Genomic DNA, 20,083 nt, shown 5'->3' on the forward strand with positions numbered 1-20,083 from the left:
TACGTACTCCTTGCTGGTTACAGAGTAATTTATCTCAGGCATGCATGATTTTTACTTATGGCATTATCAGAAGAACTAACAATTAAACTTCCTGTTTTAGAGAGGAGACAAAAATGTGACCTGGAGATCAGATGTCTTAATTGAGTACCAAGGAGAAGGACATAACAGCAGTGATCCTACCTGCCCTGCTCTGGGACCTGGTGTTACTGTAAGCAGAACTGAACTTAAGCATGAATTATTTGTAAATGTTTCCTTGAATCGCTTAAACTAAAACCTCAGTACAGAGTCAGGCCTGTTAGTAGCCTAGAAATTGTCTTCTAGTGATATGGGAGATCTGGATTTATTTCCTGGGTCAGTTGAACCTCAATTTTACAAACACTAGAGGCTTACAAACAACCAGTTTTGCAAACCATTTTTCTGGACAGGGAGTGGGGGGGAAAATCACATTAAAAGGGATATCAACTTGTTCTTTGATGTACCTTTTAAACATTGGAAATTACTTTGCAGTGGGTTGAAGGACAAGAAGGCAATGCAGTATACCATACTGCAACGTATGCACAGTAATTGTAACTTCAAGATCAATTTTATGAACTTTTTGGTTTTATGAACTCCTCAGTACCCAATGTTAAAATAGGGTTTTTACTATATCTTGCTCTGTATGTCAGTAGGAGCTATGCCTGTTCTGAGTGCAACATGCCTGGTTCAGAATAGAATGTTTTTGAGTGGCTGGACATCTGCCTGTTTGATTTTAAAATAACTAGTGCCCCAAGAATCCCATTGGAAAGATGGTGGCTGCAACATAGGGCCATGATCTCTTACATCTGCAATTCTGATGGCCTCATCACACAATCAAATATTGATTTGAAGCCAGTAAGTAGGTGGCTACATTCTGCAATACACTAGCTGTGTTCTGTAATTCTGTCATACTAATGCTTACAGTAAATAGACCCTACCATAACGTTCTATTTTAGGGAACTGTTCCCACTGTGTTTAAGTAGCCTGTTTTGGGTATTGAGCACTGTTTTCATTTCCTGGGCTACTGTATGTATTCACCAGAAAAATAATACAAAGAAACTATCTCCCATTTTAAAAACTTCTCTGACACAGTGACACTTTCAGATTTTTAGAAAAAATGGTATTTTTGTTCCATAAATCTCTACTTGGGATTTTTAACATTTAGTTTTCAGTATTCTGTCTAGTGTCCATGAACTACATGCAGCTGGCTTCAGCAGGTACAAGTTCTGGGGAGGGAACTGTTGCTTTCAGTTTCACCACATGAAGTAAAAAAGAATGTTCACTCTCCTTTTTCTGTTTAACCTCTGTTTCTTTACAGCATTGTTTTCCAGACTGTGTGTGTGAAGATGCGTATAACAATACATATGCTTGTGTGAGGACGCTGTCAGCTTTGTGGGATCTGCAGTACTGTGAATTTGATGACCGGGAGGTAATACTTTCTGTCTCATTTACTTTAATGGCACACTGTGTTGAATGTTCAATTCTCTTGCAGTTCTCACTATTTGAGAATAATTAGCATCTATTATAGTGTAACTCCATTGATGTCTGTCTGCAAAGTTTATCTACTCTCAAGGTTGGCATAAACTACTCTGAAAATGAGACTGTGGCTTCGCTCGTAGGCTAAACAGTCAGTTTTTTTAACTGTTGGTGGAAATAGTTAACCAAAACATACTGCATGATCATGAGGGGGAAATGGGTTAAATTATCTAGGGCCAAATTCACCTTTGGTGTAAGTGGAGCTTAAGTAGGAGTTGCAGCAGGGCTGAATTTGGTCCTCCATATCTAAATGACAGACAACTTTATTGTAGATCATAAACTAAACTGGTGGCTAGCCACGTATTTCAGAGCTTACTGCACATTCCTAGCAAGTTCTCAAGCAGTGCAAGTGTGTGGCCTTGCCAGCAAAACAGCAAAAATTTCACCTTTCCCTTATAATAGATTCAATCATCAAGCCATTTCAGTTCAGCAGAAGACTAGGCAGTTTAGTCTTAAATTGCTCAGTTGCTGAGGTAAACTGCTAAGTGTTAATAGTTGGGGGGCAGTTGGTATGGGGCAGCATGTAGTCACATGATAAATAAGGTTGTAACAGTATTTGTCCCAAGTCATGTTTTCAAACTGCCTCGTTAGGACTGCCAAGGAGAATTGGGAACCCTGCAATGCATTACCAATCCCTAACAAACTGCCATCTTTGTGCTCACTGCAATGCCAAATTTGGACTCCTATTCATGCACTACAGGGGACCCTCAATGAGCTTTGTGCATCACCATTGATCTGGGAATGATCTGCTCCTACTTCCAAGAGATCCCACTAGACAAAGGCTGAGAGAGGGATAAAGTACATATCTCCCTAAGGAGATCAAGGGGGCTGAGTGGAAAAGTGTAGCATATAAAATCTGTGTGAGCACTTCCGAATGGTGTAAAGCCCGCTGATGGGGAGATCACATTTCTACAGCTAACTCAGGCCATGACCACAGAGGAGAGACTAAGCAAGCTGCAGTCTAATAGGCTGATTGCTGTTTACTTTGGAGGAATGCAGCTGCCTGGCCTGAAAATGACAAGGCCAGCTCTTCAGAAAGTTTTAGGGCAATTGGTCTAAGAGGCTCTTTGTCAATAGGACACAGACTTTTCCTCCATTTAGAAGCAAAATTCATTAGTAGTATGTTAGCTTCATGAACAGTCTCTTTCAAAGCATCCCAGGGAAGTTACTCTGTGTGTGGTGCCACCAAGGAGTGTAAACAGTGAACCCAAAGTCCCAGCTCTTCTCTTAAATCCCTTCCCTGTTCCCAGTCTCTGACAACCATGATCAAGCCCTTCCTCCCTGATAGGGGAGCTGTGTGAGTGCTCTGCCCTTCCTAAAGGCAGACATCAAAGCTAATCTGCTGATTTAATTGCATGCATGCTTTAGTTGAATTCTTGTGCCATGTCTGACCTTTACTGCCCCACAGAATGGTCATAGATATATTTTGAATCAGTGTCTTGTCACTGCATGCTAACCCATCACCAGTCTGCCCCATAAACTCTTAAAAAAAAAACATAAATATTGTGACACTAAGCAGACCATACAAAGGTTTTACTGCTTTAGTTGGAGTTTATATAATACACTTATGTCCAATTCTGTTATATGCAGTGTTGGATGGGTAAAAAGATGTGCTCTGTGGGAGTTTAAGACTCCACACATATAGTTCTGGTTAATGAAAGTTCTTACCTACATGTGCTTATCTTAGGATCCGTTCATAAGATGACATTCCTAACGTTTGACATGCAAATAATTCACTCCTTAATATTTGCCTTCTTTTAATTTGCCACTGCCCCCTCAAGTCTGTCCTGAAATTGTGAGCCCCTCAAGGAAGGGTCTATTTCATGGCTGTCTGGTAAGCACTTAGCCTGTAGTGTCCACTACATGCTAACTGAAGATATAAATCGAATACATAACCCTTTGGCCTGCTAAACCCAGGGTTGTGAGTTCAATCCTTGAGGGGGCCATTTGGGATCTGGGGCAAAAACTGGGGATTGGTCCTGCTTTGAGCAGGGGGTTGGACTAGATGACCTCCTGAGGTCCCTTCCAACCCTGGTATTCTATGATTCTATGAACAAAGCCAAAGTAGAAATAAAACTCAAAACCAGAAACCTCTATGAACAGTAGAAAATAAGTTGTCGCTCTACCACATACGTTTCCTCACTGATTGTGTACTAAGTATTCTGTTGTAATAGTGACATTTAATAAAAGTACAGGAACTGTTTCTTCCACTTAAACAGGTGTTTGTGGAAGTCTACAACTTGACTGCAGACCCACACCAGCTTACTAACATTGCTAAAACAATAGATCAAGAAATTTTAGAGAAGATGAACTATCGCCTAATGATGTTACAGTCTTGCTCAGGAGCAACTTGTCGCACACCAGGCGTCTTTGACCCAGGGTAACCTTTTTCGACTATTTCAGCTTTTAATTTTGTAATCATTCACAATTGTGTAGCAGTTTAGGAATGTGTCTTACAAAATCAGTTCCCTTGACAAGAGACTCAAAAGTTTTACTTTTTCCCCTTTTGTTGGAATTAGGGACTTCCCTTCTCTCTAAAGGTTAGTAGCTGGATGGTGCCATAAATGCTTTTAAACTTAAATCCTTGGAAATTGTCAGGCAGTGTAGACACTTGGTCTGAAGAGGAGATTGTATTAATGGAAAGGAAGGTGGGTATAGGACAAACTAAATTCTAAAGCTGAATGTTTTGTCTCAGACCTACTATTGCATTTTTCATCCAGGAAACTCCATCTAGACTTCTAATTTAGTATCAATTCATTTAAAATGTAAATTTAGGACTATAAAGGCTAAATTTATATCAATTAACTGTACCTGGTGGCTGTAAGATATGAGAAACTATGGACCTATCAAATGTATCTTCAGTAATGGTGTCATTAAACACCCCTTTCCTGGTAACTTTCAGTCACTGTTGGTTTGAAAAGAATGCTGCCTGTCTAGCTCTTCAGCTGTGCTGACTAATCAAAGGAACAATGGGTTAAATAAGGAAATAATCACTTGCAGATTATTAAAAGCTTTAAGTGTGTGCTCCACACAGGAACTTTCCAACTAAAGTATTTGGTAGCCTTATCTCACTTCTACTTTGGATTAAAGTCTTGAATATTCAAAACTGTCAAACTGCCAGGAAAACGGAGCTTGTATCATGCAGCAAAACAATCTGTGCAGTTAGAAGGTTGCTGCTTTGTTTTGAGTTCAGAAACCACTTTTTGAGAATTTTTACAGCACTTAAGAGGCTGTTAGCCTTTATAATAGGCTTGCATTTACGTGCTAAACTGCCAAAACATTTTGCTGCTGTAAATACTGCAGAATATTGACAATGCAGCTCCTGGACACCCTTTTTCCTTTATTCATATGTAGTGCTTCTGCAGATACACCCTAGTGTTGTATTTAGCTGCAACATCTACACTGTTAGCTAGAAGTGCCGCTACACTGACTTTTGTCAACTTCTGTAGTATTTGTTTGTGACCAAATTGAAATGCTGTAGCACTGTTGTGGTAGAGGAAAACTAGTTCCCTATTGTGCACTGCTGAGGGAGGCAGCCATTCCAATGAACTCTGGTTTAGTACTATATGTTAACCTATTATGTTGCTGGTAATCCTTAGTCTAAATGTAGCTCACACAGACCTTCTCCCTACTCTTAGGTACAGATTCGACCCACGCCTAATGTTCAGTCATGGTATTTGGGCTCACAGACTTTCCACACAGTCTCTGTAACAGCATTTATCAGCCTCTTCAGTTGGCTTCCTGTGCTCATTTCTTCAGAGGGACTCCAGCAGGTCTGTCTGTATCTAACCTACAATAATTACATCTGGAATACTCAATCAACTGGCTTCGTTAAAACTTTTAGTGGTGGGGAAGGGCAGAATCCCTAGTCTTTAGAGGGCTGCTTTGTGCCCTGTGTATATTTTACAGCGGACCTGTAATTCTGAACAGTCAGACATGGCTAATCTGTTCTTGCTCATATACCTTGTCTTTCAAATACTTTTTCATATCAGAGGTATAGTGTTGACCTGTGACCTATAAATCTGACTTGGATTTATTTTGTTTTTGTATGAATAAAGACCAAGTTTATAAACTGAATCATGTTAACCCAGGGCAGGTCATATTGCACAGAAATCTTCACCCATCTTCATTCACTCTTGTACAAACTTTCCTAAAAGCTAAATGTTTAAGAGGAGTGTTGAACACCTGTATTAAGTTAAGCTTGAGCAAACTACCATAGTATGGCATGGGAGAGTATAAATCAGAGAGTTAAGAGATCTGACTGGAAACTGTCCATCTTGCAGACTTCAAAGCACTGTACTTAATAATCTCCATCTCACAGGTCTGCTTAAGCAGCTTTCAGACACAAGGATACTCTTTCAGACTGTTTCCAATTCAGAACATTATTAGATACAGAGGTAACTACTTTTAAGTTTTAATTTAACTTATTTTGAAATAGGCTTTATTAATGTGTTAAAACGAATCTGAAGTGTTGGAATAAAACTGAGTGCCTGTATGTTGATCATGATGAACCAGCTCTGCTTCACTAATCTGAACAGGAGTAAACATCAGAAAACAAAGAAATGGGCACCACAATAGTTGTCATGTGCATGTCATCTTCAGCCTTCTCAAGTATCTTGTGAATAATGAAACATTTCAGATTGACCTGATGCATACACTTAAATTGGCTTTGCTTCCTGAAAGATAAAAATCCATAAATCCTTGCTTAGCAGAAATCATGGTAGGATGACAACTTAGGTCAGTTTGATTTGCCTCTGCCAGAGAGCTGCTGCTATGCTGAAAACTACCTCCATTATGCCCTTTATGCCAAAGGATTCTGGTATGTTACGGCTTTGGTATTTGGGTGAGGAGGTAGTTGTCTGTCTTCAACTGACTGATAACACTATTTTCACCCTTATTTATTCCATATGAATATTGAAGTAATGTTTGCATTTTCAAAATATCGATTGCCTTTCTAAACTTAAGTGATTTTCTAAGTTCAAAATCCCAGCAAGCTTACTAAATTAATCTCCATAGAACTGCATTACCAAACCAACTGCTAGAAACCTACTGAATTATCATCTTGATCTCACAGGATCCTATAAGAAAATCATCCTGCTTGAAGGTAGTTGAACTGTAGCTTACCCTTAAATATTTTTTCATTGTCAAATTAAAGCTCTCCTTATTTTAAGCTGTTACTATTTACTGTTTCTGTTTTTAATATATCTACTTATCCATTTAGAAAACAGTATCCTTAAGTCAGAAGAGTAGGTACTTCCTGAATTGGTGCATTGTCAAATACATGAAGCCAAGTAAGTTTTTTCAGACAGCTGAATCGTAAGAATAGATCTAATTTCAGAAACCAAAAAGTACATCCCATTTCACAGCTTCTTGAATCTGGTAAAAGCAGCACTTATGAACATGGTATTGACTACATTTTACTTCAGTACTGACAGACTTGACCAGCTACTCTTCATCCTTCTTCCTTGTGTGACTTCCAACAGGAGGTAAACTTGATTCCATCCATAATCATATGGTGAACAGATTAAATTTTGCCTCCCAAATCAGAACATATTTATTGTTGATCCAGAGGAATTAGAGATACCTGGGGAAAACTAACAGCTGCCGAAAGGGACTCTAAAACTAAGGGAACATACTGAGAGGGTGTTTCTCTGAATGCATATTACAACACCCCACTACTTTAAGTCTTCTTCCATTAAATTACTTGGATCCTTTGAAATATTCAGTCTTCTTTATCTACCATAATTATGATTTTTCAACTTCTTTTCTCCTCCATTCACTAAAACATCTTATCCCACTTCAATGTCTTTGAGCCTCTGGTCTCTTCTACAAACACCACTCCTTCCTAATCAGTGTGTTCCCTGGCATCTTACCTTTTTCCTTAACCATGTGTTAGGTCCTGTAACAGTTTTTGCTTGTATTCTTTGGCCAAGCCAAAAGTGATCTAAACGCTCATTTAACAATATATTTGTCTGACACTACTACACTAAGATTTGTGTTCTGCTTTTTAGTTAAGTTTGCTGGTGGCTGTACTTAATTGTAGGTTGTGAAGGGTCTGGTGAGGTAAGTCTTCAATCAGCGATGTATGCATTAAACTTTGAGCATCTCTGTCTGAAGTATTCTAGCTGGTCATAGAATTGAAGTTCCAGTGTATATATTTACTAAGTGTCAGCAGTGCAATGGTGGTCATTGTCTGCAACACTGGTGTGTGGTTTTTTTAAGTAGACATTTCTCTTTTTGTAGAAAAAGCTACTATATAATCATAACCAAAAGTATAATCTGATATAACCACATTTCCTGGTATGGCATACTTGGTTAGCAGGAAGAATTTTAGTCTTTAATAACTATGTATTTTGCATATTCTACCTCTACAATTCATTGACATGGAAATTGATTGTATAGAACTGGTATAGAATATCCAATAAGGCTGATTAGCAGGAAGAATTTTGCCCTAACTTAACACATTCTTAGTATTTTCATGCAGAAAACATACTGGTCATTCATTTCAGTTGCTGCCAGACTTGTCCCCTTATGTTGCCTTTTTCTCAACTTACCATGAGTCTACCACATCCACATCTGAAGTCTGCCAGTTAACAAATAATGTGATTTACCACAGAAAACCTTCACATCACCACATTCTACTCATCACTCCTGTTGGGACTTAGCAAAAATACAAACACTTCTGAAGAAACCTGCACTGGAAGTGCATTTTAAGCTTAGTTGAATATTAAAGGCACACAGCTGAAGGAAGAACAGTAACAATCAACTGCTATCCTGTTTTTTGCTCTGATTTAACTGTTCAGTATTTTTTTCACAGGATGCAATAAATCCTATGGATATTTTCACACTCCTAAATGGTCAATATTCACTTTTTCTTGATAACTGAAATAACATGTTATGAAGGAACTTTAAATTACAGCTAGACCAAATTCCAGAACACAACTGGTTCAAAAATTGAGCCTTCCTATGTTTGAACATGGCTGTGTCCACTTGCACCTTATTACTTGAGCCATTTAATTGTTGAAAATGAATAGAAGCCTTACTAAGTACTAGTCTTTCATATAAAATGTGATTATAGGTCATTTTTAAATGTAAACTGTTGCTTCTCATGATATTCTAATCTGATTAAGCAGATACGTTTTTCTGCAAAACATTAACACAAATTCCTTTATTGCAGCAGAAGCAAAACTGTTGCGTCTATTAACACAAATATCCTTAGTCACTTAACTGAAAGTATTGTCACTTTAGCATGAGTGAAGATATCTGATAAGTGCTTAGGGGCTTTGGAATTGACTTCTTGCATGTCAGGGAGTAAAAGTTGCTTTCACAGATTGTTGTTCCCTAGAGTGCTGATCTTAAATAATCTATAGTATGGGCAGTAGTCTCTTAAAGACTACGATAACTTGGTAAATCTGTTTAAATTGATAGACTAAGGCAAATACAGACATTTGGTTGTAATACTGCTGAATCAATGAAGATGGCTGTTAAATTATTTTTTAATGTGCAACTTTATATGTATTCCTAACTTGTTCCTTTTTTGTAGTATCTGACTACTTCACTGTGGATTTACTAATTTCTGCTCTCTATTGTACCATAACTATTTTGTTTAGAAAGTGCCCTTCAAAGGACCCTGTTCACTGCTGCACCTTTTTGAAAATAAAAATTGTCTACTATGAATCTCTCTCATACCTTTTATGGTGAACTGAAATTGTGAACATCTTCAAGGGAGGCAGTTGTGTGTCAAAAGTTCTAGAAATCTACTGCCTAGTTTATAACATTCTAGGGCCCAGTGCTCTGGTATCTATCCACCTTACAAGGCCTAAATTGAGACATTAAATACTACTTAAGACTATTGCTTTTGGACTTAATGAAATCTTTAATCACTTAAGAAAAGTATACCTTGCAGTTCTTTCTCTTAGGTCTTCCTGATAGAGACCATGTCTGAACCTAATTCTCCATCTACCAGGAGCAACTGCAGGCCTACTTAAAAGCTCCAGCATTAAGACAAAGTGACTGACTTACTCCTGCAGGGAATGTTCACATTCATCCAAATCTGCTTAGAAACTGATGTTGAATTGTTGCAAAACCCTAGGTTGGACACACAGACTTGTTGAAGTGCCTTACTGATTTTAACATAGGGAGAACTAATCTGTTAACATTGCTGTTAAAGTTCTTAAGTGAACTGGAAGTTGAGGTACATATTGCTACTATTGCCAACTCTTTAGAAAGTGCTGGAGCTCATCTTGTGATGACATAAGAAGATCCAGCCCCTTGGTAACATAGAGCCATGCTTGAAGCCAGCAGTCTCACCCATCTGCTCACCATTATCACAGCAGGTCCACTCCTACTGCCCCTCCTATAAGACACAGACAAGATGGCACATCTGATCCTCCCCCTGCAACTCCCAGGCCAGGAATGGGGGGCTGAAGAATCCCAGGAGGCACAGAGGTGAGGATGGGGTGGGGTGCATAGGGATTGGGAGACAGGATTAAATTGCTGGGAAAGAGACTGGGGTGGGAGTTGAACTTCAGCAGCAGGAGCTAGAATCAATTTTACCCAGTAGATTCAGGAGAGATCAAAAATCAAGACAGACCAAAAAAAGTCTTTAAAATATCATTACTTTTGATCTCTTAATGCTGTATTGCTTTTCAGTACCTAGAAAGGGAAGTGAAGTATTGAAATGCCATTGCCAGTTGAAGGTAGCAAAGAATGGAGGAGTGTCTTTTTCCTTTAGCTTATCACCCCCACTCAAAACCTGAAAAACATGGTAGTGTCTCTTAATACCACCTTAGCTGTCACCAAAGTAAGAGTGTTAATACCAATTTAGCTTAAGTTAACATAAAACAAGTGGCCAGAGGTAGTTGTATACAGTGTTATATTCACTTTAATTATACCTGTTTCTAAACTACTTTAGGTCAACTAGTATAACTAGCTTATAGGTGCATTTATACTTCTGTCTGGCTAAGGACCTAGTAAGGTATCTAGAGCATAGGCCAGTTGTCATACCTAAGTGTTAGCTTTTCTGTGAAAATAGTTGATACCCAAGATTGCCAGCTTTAGAAGATTCCTTGTGGCTTGCCTATTTACTAAGCAAAGGTCTTGTCTACACAAACAATGTGTGGCAAGCTGGGGTGTAAATATACCCCACCCCAGCCTGATACCAGTATCTGTGTGGACCCTACTGCCGTACACTAAAATTCCTAGCACACTTTGATCTACCCTTCTTTGAAATGGGGAGTATGTCAAAGCACACTAAGGAACTTCTAGTGTGCAGCAGGCTACTAGGGAATAAAGTTACTACAAGCCCTTAGTGCAGAATAGAGTTCTAACTTTCCCCACACTCTTAGAGGGCAAATGCACACCCAAAACATAAGTAGTTGGTGAGAAGAACATGAAATGTATACTCAAAGTAACCTCTAAGTATCATGGATGTCTAGGCCCTGTGGAGATTAGCCTATATTCAAGCAATCTGAGGAAAGCTTAACTTCTACATCTGCCTGTGCAACTTCACAGCTTACACAACCCCTTATTACTGGATTTCAACCTTAATTTAAAGTGGATAATTGCTTAATCATCAGTATAATCCCTCTGCTACCAGAGCCAAAATGGAGCATTACCTGATCTAAGTTCTAGCTGAAATACTTGTACAATGTTAGAGGAAAATTCCAATATTAAAGTAGTATGCAGAAGAGCTGTGTTTCTGAAAATGCTTTTAAGTAGTTTGAAGAAACACCATTGTTTTTCTTTCCATGTACATGAGTTAGGTATATTGGAATCATACAAAACTAGACAGTTAGGTATTAGTTTAGCACCGCAAGAAATGGCTGTTCTGTATTACCTCTATTTCCCCATTGTGCTCAAAGACATCTCTAATGGCCATGTCATGCTACCATCAGGGTCATGAAAACTCTCTACAGTTTCTCCTTGGTCATTAATTTCTAAGAATAAGTCATGTTTATGTAGAAAGATGCTATAGAGTGATACTGGCAGAACTTGTAAAAATGTAAGACGGCATTGGTTATTTCAGAACATGGTCCATTAAAGGAAAATTGGTATTACTATAAGGGGATGATGTAGGTACAGATGTAACAGTGCAGATCTGGCACTTGCCAGATAACTTTACTGTTGTGGGCAGATGCAAATAAACCAACAGCTAAAGCACACTGATAACTTTCACTCAACTGTTTCTGCCACAGCCGGATGTCTGATAGCTCTATGGTAAGTAACAGGTTGGTAACTCCTGAAATACAGTCACTGCTTTAGCATCTCAGGAAAGGGTGGGCATTAGTGGGGCTTATTATAAACTGGCAAAAAGGACTTAGACTGGGGTCCCAGGGGAGCCACACTGAGGTTACTCAATTAGGGCAAACTACAAAGAATGGGACAGACAATCCCCAAAGCTGATGGGTATTCCAATACTTAGATTTACCAAGCCAGCACAGAACAGCTTCTATAATACCTTTCTGGATCCCCAGAAAACACAGTTCCCTTTAGCAACCCAGCCTTGGGCTTCCACCTAGACTCACAAATCACATATGATGATTACTGAAAATCTTATTAAGCATCTAAGAAAGTTCTACCAATCCCAAAGGATTGGACACATTACCTCCCAAGTTAATGAATATTTCAAATCTTACCCAAATACACGCTTACAGCCAATTCTTACTAACAAAACTAAAATTTATTAAAAATATATATATATATATTGGTTAAAAGATCATGCACAAGAATATAGTTTTGAGATTAGCTTCATAGTAGGGACGGTGAGCTTTGTAGTTGCAAAGAGTTGTTTCACAATTAATCCATAGGTTGTAGTCCAATGTTCATATCCAGGTGGGACTGGATATCTCAAGCTTACCCTGCATAAAGCATTAAGCAGATCTGAGATGAAAGGATCAGGTCTCAAGAGTCTTTTTATAGTATTTTCTGGCAGCCTCTTATCTATACAGTCCTGGGTGAACAATAGGCTTTTGAAAGTATCCTTCTATTTCCTAAACATCACCAGTAATTACTACATGGATTAACATAAGGAAATTTATCCATTAAGCAGTTTATCAAAAATTTTAAAGAGACATAGACAATGACATTTCACTCAAGATTCATCTAAATGTTGAATATTCCCTTTTGATCATTGAATCAATAGCTATAGTAATAAACAGGAACTGTTTACATGGCTAATATCTAACAAGACAGAAGTAAAGATACTATTAGTATCACCTTTAATTCTCTAACAATACAGGTTTGCATTTCAAAGTTCTAGCCCATCTAACATGGAATTGCCCTAATTACCATTTACATAGTTCCCAACATGTCTCTAAAGGTTGAACCTGGGTCATTTAGCCTGCGAGCTGCTTAACCCTTTTTGGCCATCTGTCACAATGCGGACTTGCTAAAGCAGAGTTGAAATCACTTACCGATCCGAATCAAAATTATGTATCAAGTACTACGAAAGAAATGAGGAGCTGAAATTTCCCTAAGCAATTTACTTAATCTCAGCCAACTGCAGGGTGATAATTTTACTCTGTGGGAGAAAGATGAAGTCTTAGCACTGACTCTGTACATGCAGACAAATAACGGTGCTCCAATAGCAAAATGCCAGCTGGGCATCATAGTTTAAGGCTTCTTCAATTGCCTTAGAATAGAAGTAATCAAAATGCAGGAGGTAGCATACTTAGACTATAAGAGCTTTCGGGTGGGGACAATGTTTGTATGGCAACTCAGACAATGGGGTCGTGGTCTATGATATCTTGTCTACACTAAGGGCTTGCTTCTGGAGTGGTGCACCTTCCTAGGTCACACACAGCTTATACCAACAGTGCTTTTGCCAACACCACTTATATCAATTCCCTGGCCAAGAAAGACACTGCCAACATCACTTCTTTGCTGGTAGAACTTACAGCAGCACAGCAAAGACCATTTAAAACAAAAGATAATAGCCCGAACTAACAGTTCTCCAGAAGTAGTTTTAAGTTTAGGTCAGGCCTGAGGTTTGAACACGCTACTGCAATGCTACTATTACACAATGTCAGATTTAATTCACCTTTGCAATAAATTTCTTCAGGGACAAAGTCCTAAAGCATTCAGAAAAGGAGCAAAAGAAACTAGGAAAGCAAGAAGTAGATATTCCCAGTCTGTATGTGCCTCTCTTTGATAGTCTGCTGTTACCTGGATAGCCAGGTAGGCTTCAGACCAGCACTAAATCCACTCAGCCAATAGCTGCCAAAAAAAGTGAATTCATATTTTTATATCCGTTTAGGTACAACAGTCATTGAGGGACACAGTACAGATTGAAGTGACACTAGAGGAGGTTTTGGAATTAATTGAGAAACTGAACAGTAACAAGTCATTGGGACCAGATGGCATTCACTCAAGAGTTCTGAAAGAACTCAAATGTGAAATTGCAGAACTATTAACTATGGTTTGTAATCTGTCCTTTAAATCAGCTACTGTACCCAATGACTGGAAGATAGCTAATGTAACACCAATATTTAAGAAGGGCTCTAGAGGTGATCCTGGCAATTACAGACCGGTAAGTCTAACGTCAGTACCGGGCAAATTAGTTGAAACAATAGTAAAGAATAAAATTGTCAGACACATAGAACATCATAAATTGTTGCACAAAAGTCAACATGGTTTCTGTAAAGGGAGATCATGTCTTACTAATCTATTAGAGTTCTTTGAGGGGGTCAACAAACATGTGGATAAGGGGGATCCAGTGGAAATAGTGTACTTAGATTTTCAGAAAGCCTTTGACAAGGTCCCTCACCAAAGGCTCTTATGTAAATTAAGTTGTCATGGGATAAGAGGGAAGATCCTTTCATGGATTGAGAACTGGTTAAAAGACAGGGAACAAAGGGTAGGAATAAATGGAAAATTTTCAGAATGGAGAGGGGTAACTAGTGGTGTTCCCCAAGGGTCAGTCCTAGGACCAATCCTATTCAATCTATTCATAAATGATCTGGAGAAAGGGGTAAACAGCGAGGTGGCAAAGTTTGCAGATGCTACTAAACTGCTCAAGATAGTTAAGACTAAAACAGACAGTGAAGAACTTCAAAAAGATCTCACAAAATTAAGTGATTGGGCAACAAAATGTCAAACTAAATTTAATATGGATAAATGTAAAGTAATGCACATTGGAAATAATAACCCCAATTATACATACAATATGATGGGGGCTAATTTAGCGACAACTAATCAGGAGAAAGATTTTGGAGTCATCATGGATAGTTCTCTGAAGACGTCCACGCAATGTGCAGCGGCAGTCAAAAAAGCAAACGGGATGTTAGAAATCATTAAAAAAAGGGAGAGAGAATAAGACAGAGAATATCTTATTGCCCTTATATAAATCCATGGTACACCCACATCTTGAATATTGCGTACAGATGTGGTCCCCTCATCTCAAAAAAGATACACTGGCATTAGAAAAGGTTCAGAAAAGGGCAACTAAAATGATTAGGGGTTTGGAATGGGTCCAATATGAGGAGAGATTAAAGAGGCTAGGACTTTTCAGCTTGGAAAAGAGGAGACTAAGGGGGGATATGATAGAGGTATATAAAATCATGAGTGGTGTGGAGAAAGTGAATAAGGAAAAGTTATTTACCTGTTCCCATAATATAAGAACTAGGGGCCACCAAATGAAATTAATGGGTAGCAGGTTTAAAACAAATAAAAGGAAGTTCTTCTTCACTCAGCACACAGTCAACCTGTGGAACTCCTTGTCTGAGGAAGTTGTGAAGGCTAGGACTATAACAGGGTTTAAAAGAGAACTTGATAAATACATGGAGGTTAAGTCCATTAATGGCTATTAGCCAGGATGGGTAAGGAATGGTGTCCCTAGCCTCTGTTTGTCAGAGGGTGGAGATGGATGGCAGGAGAAAGATCACTAGATCATTACCTGTTAGGTTCACTCCTTCAGGGGCACCTGGCATTGGCCACTGTTGGTAGTCAGGATACTGGGCTGGATGGACCTTTGGTCTGACCCAGTATGGCCGTTATTATGTTCTTAGTATATCAGTTGCTGTACAATTCACACAAGAGGATTTTCAAAATGTAGCGGAAGGGGCTTCACCAGAAGCAGCAAATCTGTTTGAACAAAGGGGATACTATTTATTGGCTATCCATCACAATGCTAATTGCATACAATTTACATAACTTAAATCTGTTCCTCAGAGCAGCACCATATAGTGGCTCCAGGCAGGGAAAACTACTTGCAGAACTCAACACATTCTTTGTAAAATGAGAACTCTGCTCTATCATGTTAAAATTAGCTCTGATGTTGTATGAGATGACCAAAATTCAAGACACACACGTGCACGCGCACACACACACAAACTTTTTAAAAAATGGAAAACCATGGTAAATTAAACTTATCTTAATTTGAAGAATGGGGTATTTGGCTAATAACGGTAATCACACAAATGTTCTCACTTTCTGAGGGCAACTTTAGGAAGTCCAGATGTGCAAATGTTTATAAGGAAGGATTATTTAACCAGGACAATTGCAATAAGGTTTGATGAAATTAGGAACCAAAGTACAGTAGCCGTATATGAGCAAGTATCTAGAAAAACTTTATACTGGGTGGAGTGGCTTTCCACCTCCACTTAAAGCATACTTCCATTTCAAAATTAACTAAACCTCAAGCATTGGCCTTCAAAAAAGTTAATTTTAAACATTTCCAATACTATCATTTTTAAATGGATAGTTTCAGCGAAAGCATTGGAAAATTATGTTTGGGACTAGAAATTAAATCAACAAATCAACAGGCTAACCTGATTTGCAATGTTTTAATTCCAGGAGGGAAAATTGAGGTTTTACATATGGTATAATTCTGCATGTGCTGGTTTCTGAGATTAATATGTAGTCTTCATTTGGAGACCATGCATGTGCCATGTACAGGCCACTGAGCAGAGTTCTGGCTATTCTTGTTACAGGGTCATAGGCCAGCAGACATCCAAGATGGTTAGTTTCTATGACCTTAACCAAAACAAGTCATTAAAAAATGAAAGGACTTAGCTAGATATTTTAAAAGAAATCTGGATTCAATGACTAACAGAAAATCGCCAGCAGTTGTTTTAACAGTTTAATTAAAAGCAGACCTTATACATAGTACCGCCATCTTAATATAAAAGACAAGCTTGCAACACTGTAAAGGAACAGACTGCTCTGTTCACTGTTTATTTCAATGAATCCCCAGGGTTGTATACCTGGCTGATCACAGCCCTCATGAAGTGAGAGAGAAGCCTCTCTGCTTCCTCTACAAGTCAGAGGAAAAAGTTTGGCAGTAAAGCCCCGAATCAGAACTCACTCTGAGGCATATCCTGCTTTGTCAAGCTGCTTGAAGCCTCTCCCTCAAGCCAGGCAAATCAGGAAACAGCATCACACCTGCTTGTCATGGCAAATAAAGATTTGACATTTCACTTCAAAATACCCCAGATAATTTAAGCAAGCTTCCTTTACTAAATGATCTGTATGACAAATTTAGATTGTTTTAACTGTAAACTCCACAAGGCAGGGGCTGCTTTTATGTTTATCTCTTGTGTGCTGCCAAGCCCTTTGTCAGCATTTAAATAAGGAGGAGACTACACGATACTATAGGACTGCAGCACTGATGATTTAAGGACTATTAAATTCCATCACTTGATTTCCAATCTCTAACAGGAATCTTCACACCCTAAAAAGCTCTGTGGATTCACTGCACCCTAATATTCCTCTGATTTAAATTACCAGTCATCAAGTTCTCACATCCTTACAGCCAAGGAAGACTGGATGAGACTCCGTTGAAAGTTCATTAACATTACTTCCATATGGCCAGGGAGGAAGCTACAGAGCAATGCAGCATGTTCATCACCTCCGGAGCTGAGCATATTGTCTCTACAGCTTGCTTAGTTCAAACCAGTCAAACAAGCAAGAGACCAAAACTAGAAATCAAACCCATTTCTTCCAGGTGGTAGTTCAGAGTACCACCAGCACCAAATGATGCTTTAAATATATTTAATCACCCCTACAAATGGCTAAGGAGAGCATCTCACCTCATATCTGTGAGGTCCCCATTTTCTACTTGAATTAGGAAATAAATGGTCCTGTTACACGATATTTCTAGTCCAAGAACCTAAAAGGAATTCCATCTACACTTGATTAACAAAAATACCCAATGATCAAATGCAACGGACAACGTCAAAGTCAGAAAGTGTTCCTGATCTAGCTTTTAAATGAAACTATCCACTTTCACTCATCCCATCAGTCCGTTTTCTGAAAGTGAAACTATTCTAAAACATTCAATATGTGACAGAAAGTAAAAACACAATATTTGCAGTCTTGTATCCCTGTTGGTCCCAGGCTACTAAAGAGACAGGGTGAGTGAAGGAATATGTTTTATTGGACCTACTTCTTTTGGGGAAAGAGAGAAGCACTCAGAGGGTGTATCTACACTGCAAAGAAAAATTCACAGCACCACATTTCAGAGCCTGGGTCAGCTGACCTGTGCTTGCAGGGCTTCAGCTGCAGGGCTAAAAATAGCAGTACATATGTTCCCACTTGTGCTGGAACCTGGACTCCAAAACTCTCTCCCCTCGCTGGGTTTCTGAGCCGTGAGGGAACACTTTTCACAAAATTCTCTCTCCATACCTGACCTCAGTACTCATCCTCAAAGGAAACCTGCACAACAACTTCAAAAAACGAGCCTGGGAGTGTAAATTCATAACTTTGCTAGACACTAAAAATCATGGCATGGAATGCCAAATGTTTTATAATTAATGTCACAAAATGTTAGTTTTCAATTAAAAGAAACATATGAAATTACTTTCTCCTCATTTAGCATCTTGGTCTCCCTCAAATACTTCTTACTGAATCATTTTAAGCACTACATGCCTATGAGTCATTAACACATTGGGCTAAAAACTGGGAGCAAGAAACTATATTCATAAGGCTAATTTTCTTAGAATAGTACTGCGATTTTCTGAGAATTTTCTTTTAGGAGAGAAGTTGAATAGCTCCAGTACCACATTTTTCCAAACTTCCTCCAAAGCTCAGAGGGGCATTCTGGAGGTGGAAGATGGGTGTCTAAGAAACTGACCAGTTGCTGTCAGTGAGGATGCATCTCAGTGACCTTTCACATGGGTTTAGCACCAGTGCAGCTCCACTAATGTAAGTAATGTTGGAAGCACTAATGTAGCTCAGGAAAAAGTGTTTTACCACTGCATCATTTAACTCTGCACTTACAGCAAAATAGAGACAAGGCCTCACCCTCTGCAGACATTTTAACAGTGCAGAAATTTTTTTAGTCCTCTGTACACTAATAGTTAAAACAGTTTTCAGCACTCGTTCAAGGAGCAACCAGTGTAAATAACAGTTATTGTCTACAGTGGTTCAATTATTGGTGTAGATGGGAATGGAAGTTGTCTGTAACTCTGAAATGTTTGGAACTCTGAACAAAGCACAGTTCGAGCTCCAGATCCAACACTGAGACTCCAGGCCAGGCTTCAGCAGCAGCTTCCTTCCCTGGGCTGGACTGAGTTTACAAGCTTGTCCCCCTCAGGCTGGCAACACCAGTGTCTTCACCTCCTAGCTGTAGGTGGCTGCCCTGTGCGTGGGGGTGGGGTGGAGACAGAGACCCCAGATGCACCTACCTTTAAGATGCAATTCAAGCACGGTACATTATTTGCTTTTTTTTTTTTTTTTTGGGGGGGGGGGGTGTCTCTGCTAATGCCTGATTGATTACTTCCAGTTTCACATGGTGTCCTGTTGACCAGTCAATCCGTAACTCTGGTGTTCATGTCTTTGAGGTTCTATTGCAGTTCTCTCCTTTCGAAATCAAGAACCACTCTTGTTTCAGTCATCATATGGATTTCAAACGAACAACAACTAGAAATACTCCAGATCTGAGTCTACAAGAAACTACGTAGTGTTATCAGTCTTTAATAACTTTGCATGTAAAACTCAGAAAACATTAACAGCAATTAAAACAGTATTTCTGCCCCTTATTCAGCATTGTTATACAAATGAGTCAGTCTTGATTATCTCATTGGGAAAAAAAAAGATCACTCACCACATTCAAACACTTCCTGCTCTACTGAGTAATGAAATGAAATTGGTCACCACAGATCATCTACAGCTTCCCATCCACAGTGCCAATGTAAAGATTACCTTAAAAAAAAAAAGAAAAAAGACTAGTTCAGAAGTGATTCTGTAAGTCAGATAAAATATACCATTGGAGTGAAGAACCTGGCATTATTTGTTCCCTTCCTCCTCCCCAAACACAAATTATTCTCTCCAGCATAAAGGTAAGAAACCCTATACCTTAACAAGGAGCTTAATAGAGCAGAGACAGAAAGAATGAATTATTTTTATAAGGGATCTTGTACTGAAATCTGAGTTTGACAAAGTGTAGGTTACTCAGGAAAACATATTTAAGATTTATTTCAGGTCTCTGCTGGATCAGGGGAGAACAAGCACAAACACAGAGCTGGACTGCCTGGATTTGCCAGGGTAATGTGGTCCTGTCAGTTAACATTAAGGAAAGCATCAGTGAAGCACA

General features: G+C 38.9%; 1 protein-coding gene and 1 long non-coding RNA gene across 4 annotated transcripts in view; one reads left to right on the plus strand and one right to left on the minus strand.

Moving 5' to 3' along the window:
- Positions 1 to 9,228, plus strand: part of GNS (glucosamine (N-acetyl)-6-sulfatase) — a 30,866-nt gene extending 21,638 nt beyond the window's left edge. For 2 of the 3 annotated variants that reach the window (XM_073327880.2, XM_073327883.2), the window contains 4 exons: positions 101 to 208; positions 1,334 to 1,444; positions 3,747 to 3,931; positions 5,190 to 9,228. In XM_073327880.2, the coding sequence (XP_073183981.1) occupies positions 101 to 208; positions 1,334 to 1,444; positions 3,747 to 3,931; positions 5,190 to 5,262 (477 nt within the window). In that variant the 3' untranslated portion in view covers positions 5,263 to 9,228. The remainder of the gene's footprint in view (positions 1 to 100; positions 209 to 1,333; positions 1,445 to 3,746; positions 3,932 to 5,189) is intronic. The other variant, XM_073327882.2, reaches the window with a different exon arrangement.
- A 3,033-nt stretch (positions 9,229 to 12,261) lies between these two features.
- LOC144930114 (uncharacterized) lies at positions 12,262 to 19,891 on the minus strand. Its single transcript, XR_013635200.1, has 3 exons — positions 19,595 to 19,891; positions 15,446 to 15,633; positions 12,262 to 12,410 (listed from the first exon to the last, which is right to left on the minus strand). It is a non-coding gene; the product is annotated as an uncharacterized LOC144930114 (long non-coding RNA).
- Between the last annotated feature and the right edge of the window lie 192 nt (positions 19,892 to 20,083).

This window comes from Lepidochelys kempii, chromosome 1 (assembly GCF_965140285.1).
Source record: "Lepidochelys kempii isolate rLepKem1 chromosome 1, rLepKem1.hap1, whole genome shotgun sequence".
NCBI classification, from domain to species: Eukaryota; Metazoa; Chordata; order Testudines; family Cheloniidae; genus Lepidochelys; species Lepidochelys kempii.